The 9,161-nt window shown below is 39.1% G+C and overlaps 1 protein-coding gene across 2 annotated transcripts; it reads right to left on the reverse strand.

Moving 5' to 3' along the window:
• Nucleotides 1–889: 889 nt before the first annotated feature.
• Nucleotides 890–8,757, reverse strand: rnf121 (ring finger protein 121). Of its 2 annotated transcripts, none has more exons than XM_034683936.1 (9): nt 8,594–8,757; nt 5,964–6,001; nt 5,521–5,662; nt 3,831–3,985; nt 3,601–3,708; nt 3,269–3,389; nt 3,039–3,172; nt 1,966–2,067; nt 890–1,412 (listed from the first exon to the last, which is right to left on the reverse strand). In XM_034683936.1, exons 1-9 carry the CDS (start codon nt 8,669–8,671, stop codon nt 1,292–1,294), a joined length of 999 nt encoding a protein of 332 aa, XP_034539827.1. In that variant the 5' UTR covers nt 8,672–8,757; the 3' UTR covers nt 890–1,291. The 2 variants fall into 2 exon arrangements, with proteins under 2 accessions (XP_034539827.1, XP_034539828.1); XM_034683937.1 differs by having other exon boundaries at nt 1,021–1,412; nt 3,966–3,985; nt 8,594–8,729.
• Nucleotides 8,758–9,161: the final 404 nt, after the last annotated feature.

Raw genomic sequence — 9,161 nt, forward strand, 5'->3', positions numbered from 1 at the left:
ACACAGTAAGCTGGTCGCTGTGATTGGTTGAACCACATCATGCCATACTACTCTTGGCCACACTAAAAAGTTATGATCATCTGTTAAGTTTCCGCACGTTAATTAAAATGTTTCAGTGCTTGCTGATGGAATTGTTTGATTGTTTTTTGTTATTTCTTACTTGTGTTTTCGATTTTATTTTTACAGGTTTGAAATAAAGACAAATTAAAAAAATCAAAGTTGAGAGAAACAAAATAAAAATCTTCTTATCGCAAGAATACAGAGAAAACAAAATGGATGGAAGCATGTCCGCTTTAGGATTGTGTATGAAACAAAGCTTCTCCCTGGCTAGATATCATTTGATTTGAGTGTTAACATTAATTTCGTTGTAGCTATAATGACAATAAAGACTTCTGATTCTGATACAACTGAAGGTGAGACTTTTGGGTGAATTGACTCTTAAATCCAAAAAAAGTCAAGCAAAACCAGAGGACTTGGTGCAACAGACAGCAGTAGTGTCCTCACTTAAAATCAAAGTCTGTCATCAAGTATCAGGGGTAACGGTCGCAGCCTGCTGGATGAGTGTATGAAACTAATGAGGTCACTTTCAAATCCAGTAACACCCAAAGTTCCATGGTAACGTGTACAGTAAGAGGAGATCCTCTGATTTAAAAAAAGATCACTTTTTCCTCATGATAAGGAAGCCTCCAGTTACATGACACACTATGACAGATAGGGAATCCATCATTTGTGTCACCCAAGTTCAAAATGTGGAATTAATATGAAGCAGTTTGCACAGATACAATGTGAGTGATCACTGAGAGTGACTCAGCAGTGAGTGACTCCAGAGGAAGTCTCCAGATTGTGTGTTTATGTACTTTGGAGGCACAGGGAGGTTAGGAGGAATTACTGGTGTTTCATTCAATATTTATTACTCATGTTTGATTACCATCAGACATGAGGATCAGAAACTCCAGCAAAATCTTTGAACTAAGTATCAACAACATTTAAGACATAAATTAGTAAAAAGCACCTCTCTAATGATTTTGACAACCGTTTTACTAGACCAGAAAATGCACAAACTGATTAATAAGTTGTAACCTGTGTAGCAAATCCTGGGAAAAGACACTGACATCCAAATTACCAATAAAATTCAAATAAACTGTAAATACAGATAATGTGCCTATAAATATGTACAAAAAAGTATAGACACTTTTTATTTGTGTTTTAGTTCAATGTTAGGCTCTCAGTCTTTTGAGCCAGTGCATATCTTCTCCATATGGCGTTTATGTCCTTTGCTTCCAGTCGCAGGTCACTCCAGACCCAGGACGTAGTTGATACCTTGAACAAATCCAATAATAACGGGCTGCCAGGCCACCAGGTAACGAAGCCAGTCTAAGAGTTGTCCATACATGACATGTGGCCTCTCCCAGCTACAGATATATGGGTCAAGGAAACAATGATGTCTCAATAAATAGATATAATGCTGATACTACAATGCCTTTATAACACACTCAACTACTGGTAAATGACCAGGAATATGTTGAAACTGCTTTCAGTTTCTCTAAAGGTAATTATATAATCTAGGATTGAGCAGTTGTCTGATGTTTAATCTCAGAACCACAAAAAGGAACAGGAACTTGGTATTCAACCTGTATACGTTTCAAAGGGCGCGTACTGAGCAGTCTGAAAAAAAAAATCACCTAACTTTATTTGTGACACTTCCTCTCTGTGACAAGAAAAACATCCAGTAACTCTGCATGACTCTGTTTCCTGAATGTTGATTTGAGGTCATCAGTGAAAATACCAGATGGATTTAAATGCTGCCTCTGCATGTACATTGCCATTTTAATCTCTGATATAATTTAATTTAGACATTCTGTGGATACAAAATATTGTTAATTAAAATAATGTAACACATACAAATGACTAGAAAAACCAAACAGGCAGTGCTCACGTGTGAGGACGACAGGTTAAAAAGGATACGGGTTACTGAACATCCTCTTCAGATCCACCTTCTCTTTGCAGTACGGGCACATCTGCTTCTTTCCCACGATGCACCATCCTCTTATGCAGAACTCATGGAACCTGGGAGAAGAGTTAAGGCTCTGCACAGCAGTGTGTTAGCAGCAGTGTAAAACTCCAGGCACAAACAGAACTACCTTGAAAAAGACTGATAACTGTCCAAACATGAACATGTATTATATGCTTCTGCATTATGGATTGACCTGTTAAATCAATGTTTTCAGCTCCATTGAATAATATGCTGCAGTAAAAATACATTTTAACTAACATTCAGTGTGTTCAGAGTTCAGTGTTCATTTGATATTTACAGATGTAACTACACGCAAACTAATTTGGATATTTGGAGAAAAATGTCAAAGACTGTTAGTCCGTGGAGCGCGTCCCACATGCAGAGACAACAGCCCTTGTCACAGCAGTCGCTGGCTCAACTTACAGCCACGACCCTCTGCTGCATGTCTACCCCTACTATCCACTCCCCACAATTCCTGTCTCTCTGAAGCTGTCTTATCTCTCTGGTTATTTATGGAAATTTTATTTGGTTATTTTAATTAAAATCAAAATTAAAAGTAGAAGTGTTGAATTTTACAGAACATTTTCCATCCGTGATAACCACGCCATAATGACACAATGGCAACCTGTCCTACTATTTATACCATGTGCAACATTTCATATACTTTTAAATTCTAATCTTAATTTATCTGTTTTTATTTCTTATTTGTTTCTCTATTTGTGCTCTATTATTCTACTAATGATCAGAGGATGTCTGAAGGAGAAAACCAGTACACTGAACTATGCCCTACATACGTCTGTGCGTTATCTTAATTGCACATCCATGGTGGAAGTAATATCTGTTCGTATGAACTGGCTGTCATGACATCAACATTTTGACTTAAAGGTTAAGTTCACAACAGCAATTCCTCTTTCCCTTTTATAGACATGAAAGACTCAGCCGTGTAAATACTCGTCATGGAGCCAAACTTCTCCATCAGCGCTGAAAGAAACAACAAAAAGCACCATCTCAAAAGCAAGGATACACATGGTTGCATGATAATCTGTACGTGTTCTCAATAATCCCCTCCTCACTGACGTCTACGAGGATGGGCTGACCGCACACCGCACAGATGTTGTCAGACAGGTGCTTGGTTGGCATGCCAGATGCACTGTAATACTGGAAAGAAAAAAGGAAGAGTCAAATTTGAATTTAGTCTCAGCTTTTATCTAAAACAGCACACACAGACACAGTGTCTATAGTCTGTCGCCTTACACCAATGGTTGAAGCCATGAAGTCTGCACACATCTCTGCAAAGTCTCTACCAAGGACCCCGTAATACAGCCCGTAGAAAAGGAGTGAAACGCCAAAGTCCATTGCATCTTCTGGCTTTATCCTATAAAAAAGAAGGCACTGTGTGGGAATCATGACTCAACTTCTTTTCAGGTTATAAACAGAGATTTCTAAAGAGGACTCCTTGGGTCTGCAATCATCTACAAACTGAAGGATCTTTTGTGCAATGGTGAAAGTCAGAATGTGCTGACATCTTTGTTTACTGTGGGGCTCATTTAGCACCACAGACATGATTTGAAACTGATGACACGTACCTGAATATTAAGTTGATACCAAAAAGTGTAAACATGACGACAGTGTAGCCAACTATTCCCGTGGCATAGCTGATCTTGTAGAGGAGGAGGAACCACTTATACACCAACCTACAGAAGCCAAAGAGAGCATATGTGTCTGAGATAATGTCAAACTATTTGATTCAGTCAATAGAAAGTTTGAGCTCTAACTTTTTTTTAAGGACACATTGGAGTGCAAACAGGATTTATACCTCGGTGTAGTGCAGGCCAGTGGCTTGCGTGTGGCACGGAAGGAGACAAATGCTGTGATGACGGAGAAGATGAACCATGTGCTCAAAAACCTCCACCAGTGAAGTTTGGTAGTAAAGTAGAGAGGAACTACCCACATCTGGAACAGAGTCACCAGCTACAAGACAGTAGAAGATAAAATAATGAGGCTTTGTGCGTTAAGTGAACAGAATAAGAGACAATAAGGAAAACACAATGTTCCGTTTGACACAAGCAAATACACGATTAAAAATGTCTCCACAGAGGTAGAGAATCAGAAATGTGACTACTTCTATACAAATCTGTACTCATGCACATTCTTATTCCATCACTGTAAACACATGTACATTAGAGGCTGACTTTTTTTCGGAAATCCCACGGGTCACGGGATTCCCAGGGGATGGCAGTCAAATGTGCTACTAACCACGTGATTGGGACGGTACACGATAAAAAGTTAATGGGAGCAGATGGGAGCGGCAAGGTCTAGAGGGACTGTTGTTAAGTCTTACTCGTGCCAGTCAGAAGTTTTCTTGGTTCATTGCACCAGCAGGTAACGTGGGAATCTCTCCTGCTCTCCAGTTAAGCTCTGAAGTTTCTCTCCTTTTTTTCCTCCGGTGCATTAAATCTCCTTTTCCTCTGTAAACTCCGGCTCATAAAGATGTCCACGTGTGTCCACATAAACGGCATGACAATCGGCGTGGTCAGAATCACTCAGTATTAAGTTTAGTTGTATTTTTAAGACTGCAGACTTGAACAGCTGATCAGTGCGCTGCAGGCGGAGGAGCATGTCTGTGTTGCGTCCGCAAATAATGCAAAAACAAACAGGCTCTGGTGTCAAAGTGAAGTGCTGACAGAAATCACAAGTGGAGCGTACACCTAAACCGAGACAAGTGCTCGGGTGTTAGTTGTCCAAAACTCAGGTACAGTATGTGACTGGTGAAGAAGGCCAGCTCTGTCCTGGGCTGCCCACTGGACCCTGTGGAGGTGGTGGCTGACAGGAGGATGATGATAGCAAAGCTATCTTCTCTGATGGACAACACGTCACACCCCCTCCAGGAGACCATGACAATACTAGGTAGCTCGTTCAGTGACAGACTTCTTCACCCGCAGTGTCTCACGGAGAGATACCGCAGGTCTTTTCTTCCTGCAGTGGTCAGACTCTATAACCAATAATATATATTTATATGTTGTAAAATATGCATATTTTTGCCTCTTTAATTTAATTGCTAATGACTTTTTAATAATTGATATTATATAGGCTCTTGTTCGCTTTATACTTTTTTGCACTGTCGACTTTGCTGCTGTGACACTTAAATTTCCCTGTATGTGGGACGAATAAAAGGACTATCTTATCTTAATGCCTTTATGCACTTTTGTTTGTTTAGGTTTGTATTGCCTAAACAATTTTTGAAAAAAGGGAGCGGTACAGGAGCGGGAGACATTCTGAATGGGAGCGGGATGGGGGTGGGAGTCATTTTACCGGGAGTGGGACGGGACAAGATTTTTTTCTGTGGGAGTAGGATTGGAGGGGAGTGAAAATCCACTTCCGTGTCACCCTCTAATGTACATACATACACCTAACTCACAGCTGAATAAGTCCATATCCAAAACAAACTAAATCTTATAATTACATGATTATACACTGTGGCTTTTACAAATACTTGTGTGTCTTACATTGTATGACTTTGGATGTCTCTGTTTCCACTGCACGAGGACGAGTTGTGCGACGACAAGGGTGACTATGAGGATGAGCACCATCTCTGCGTGCATGGCCTCGTGGCCTTTGTGTTTGGCATGCATTCTCGCATGCTCCACCCTGTGGAAAAAAAAAGAAAAGAGGAACACACTCAAACTAATGTTACATAGCTACCCCATTTGTTGAGTCATAACAAGGAAGGATAGGCGCGTCATTAAAGGTGCGCTGAACCTCATTACCCTGAGACTATAAGATTACACTGTACACCTGATAAAACTGTGATCTTTAAAGCAAACAAAGACAGACATGTGACAGGGAAGTTATTTAACCTGTGTGTCTGGACAGAGAGCTCTCTTAAAAGTCACATGTCTATTACAAGAATGAATGCATGATACATTAGAAGTGTTACAAAGATACTGACCTCCATTTTTCTTCTGGTGAGAGCTTTGACACATCCAACTAAAAGAAGGAAAAGACAAAATAATAAATGTATAATCTGTAGTTGACACGTCAGCCTAAGTCAAATGATCATGATAAAGCAAAGAGTTGCAAAACAGAGGGAACAACCTTTTTGAACACAGAAAATATAACAACATCCGTCTTTAAGAACCACACTTGATGATATTTTGAAGTGACTTCAAACAAGTCATAGCTGCCAATTCAACTCTTTGACTTCAGCTGTGCAGCGTAATCAAACAAATGAGCCAAACCCTGATCAACACGCGTCTTTGATTAGGTTTAAGACATCGTAACATCACACAGAGATATAAGAATAGAATGCCTTTATTGTCAGTGCAACAAGTACAAGGAAAGCAATTACTGTCCCTCCCAGGTTGTTTTGCTTGTTAAACCACCATGGCTGAAATTGTTTGGCTTGTTAAACCACCATGGCTGAAATTAAAATCGGGCAGCAAGAGAGCAGTGTAATGAAATCTAACTCTTCTTAGCTTTAAAAAAGAAAAAAAAATTTCCTCCACAGAGAATTCAAATTCACTGCCACATTTTACAGTAATTACTGTTCTGCATACCCACACATTAGAGCAGCATCATGTTGGTTGCAGATCAATCGTTCCTTCCCTCTCCAAGATAAATGTGTCAGACAGCTTCTTAATAGTAAGGATTTGCTGGGTTGTGTCATCACATCAGGGAAAATTCTCGGGGTTTGAATTTTGGTTTATCAAAAGAAGCAATTTGAAGACTTCAAGTAAGCTCTTGAGAATGAGATGACCTTTTTTTGGAACTAATTGAGAATTAGACTACATGTTATTTCAATAAATCTTAGAATTAATCAGAAAATCAATCAATGAGCAAAGCTATGACTAGATTACGCCTTTCTTAACATGCTGACAACATGTATGAGAGATGCAAATGTCTCCCCCTTCTTCATTTAAAATTGTATATTTTAATATTCACCCCAGGGATTATTACATCTTTGATAACTTATATATGTCCTCGTTCCTTTGTATTCAAAATCAGAGAAAACAGGCAACTGTTCCTCTATATTTCCATTCAAACTAAGTACACTTTACCAAACATAACACAGGTGTAGTGTCTCTTTTGTAAGCCTAGATGAATAGACACCAGATTCAACCGAGATTCAACATTATGGAAGCTCACTCTGTGGTGCCTGGCGGACTATGACACCTGCTCAGTGGTGGACAAAGTACACAGCTTCATTACTTAAGTCTGAGTATAGATACTCTAGGTCAAATAGCTACTCCAATACAAGTGAAAGTTGTTCTGTCAGATTATTACTTAAGTTAAAGAACATCTTTAAAAAATCATAAAATGTATTTTCACAATACATAAATGCAGTCAAGAATACGTAGGAGTACAATCTGTTAAATTATGTTTATTTAGAAACCATTACTTGAAAGCTCTAAAAACTATACCATGGAATAAAAACAGAAACTAAGTTTCTCCAGGCACAGACAACTTAGTTTGAAATGTTCATCTGGAATGAAACAAACGTTACGTTGCTCAACACGCTTTCTCAGGTTGGACTGTGAATTTTTGTATGTTTGGGCAGAGTGGGAAACAGGGTGAACATTTCAAACAATACGTAACATCCTTAATTTCAAAAACCTCTAACAAGGGCTGAAGATATGGCCATGGGTGCTCAGGTGGAGAATTATAGGCATCATTACCACCTCTACATGAACTGTCTGATCTGAGTGAAATTTGCTTTGTGTTTGCTCCACCGTGGGATCAGATTTCAGAAAAGAGATGGAAATTCACGAGTTGACTTAAAAGAAAAAGTAGTGAGTAACTAGAGCATTGATAGAAATTTAGTACAGTAAAAAGTACAATAATTGTCTTCTGAATGTAGTGGAGTAAAAGTAACAAGTCCCCCCCAAAAAAATAATACTCAAGTAAAGTACAGATACTAAAGTAAATTTACTCTGCTACTGTCCACCACTGCACCTGCTCTGGCATCAGCTTAACTACTCCACTGTGTCTGACCTGCAGCTTGAAAGGCCACCGGAAGTGGTTCAGCTCCTTCCCCTGACTTGACGCCGACAGCTTCACCACCTGGCCCTTTAAGCGACCATCCGTGACCTTTGACCCGATCAGCCACATCAGCTGTACCGATTTATGTAGCACCCATAAATCAAACCCGCATGACGTTTCTTCGATAAGAAGTGTGAATCACCAATGTGTCAAAGTGAACTGAATTAAATGCTGGAATCGATTTTAAAAGAAAGAGCTGCTTTGACCAAATTGAAGCTTCTACATGATTTGCACATTACTCGGGTTAGCTACCGTTAGCTAGCATAGCATTGCTACCAAGCTATTAGGGCGTTTCTCACTTTCAATGCTCTTTTTAGGAAACAAGAGCAGAAAGAATAGTTGAATGGACTTTTATTTTATCTGAATCCCCTCCCTCTGGTTGAAAACTGATGGCTAAAATGAGGCTAGTTGCTTACGTTAGGCTAAACCCATGAGTTGTAGCTAACACATAGAATGTAGTAGATAGCTTGCACCAGCGGAGGAATTGATCATCGTCTGTTTTAACTGTCGAAATACATCAGTCTGTCTCTTCACGCTCACCTGCTGCGGTACATCATGGTGCTCCAGTCCATGGTCGTGCTCTACACCATCAACCTCCACATCGAACACCCCGGCCATCTTCGGAGTGCTGCTTTACCTTTCCGGGTCCATTAGCATTAGCACTGAGCCAGAGGACGTCACTTCCGGTGTTTTTATTCAGAGTAAAGTTCACAAATAACAACTTTTAGCACTTCTTCAACTATTCAAATCACAATTTTTTTTGTATAACTTTTATTTAAATTCACATTTAACCTTATACACATGACACCAAAACAAATAAGCAATAAAACACAGGGGACAATTAAATGAATAGTAACACAAAACAACAAACAAACAAAAACAAGATCCACAAGAAGTCCTTGTTGAGAAGCCTTGATAAATGTGGAATGCACTGAAAAGATTCATTTATACCACGATACAGATGCATAACAAGATTTAAAGCGCCTATGCCAGGAAACTCTGAACACTTAGATTTAATTATGTTAAAATTTGTCATTAGTCAAATCTAAAATATATATATACATTCATATATTTATATATCTATATACATCTATATCAACATATATAT

This window comes from Notolabrus celidotus, chromosome 5, assembly GCF_009762535.1.
Source record: "Notolabrus celidotus isolate fNotCel1 chromosome 5, fNotCel1.pri, whole genome shotgun sequence".
NCBI lineage: Eukaryota > Metazoa > Chordata > Actinopteri > Labriformes > Labridae > Notolabrus > Notolabrus celidotus.

What these genes read in the sequence shown, in the direction of transcription:
- rnf121 (XM_034683936.1), bottom strand. Translation starts at nt 8,671, where the DNA reads ATGGCCGGGGTGTTCGATGTGGAGGTTGATGGTGTAGAGCACGACCAT. An exon ending in GACATCCAAAGTCATACAAT is followed by an intron (nt 3,986 to 5,520) that starts GTAAGACACACA and finishes ACTGTCTTGTAG; the next exon opens with CTGGTGACTCTGTTCCAGAT. An exon ending in AAGAGGATGTTCAGTAACCC is followed by an intron (nt 1,413 to 1,965) that starts GTATCCTTTTTA and finishes ATATATCTGTAG; the next exon opens with CTGGGAGAGGCCACATGTCA.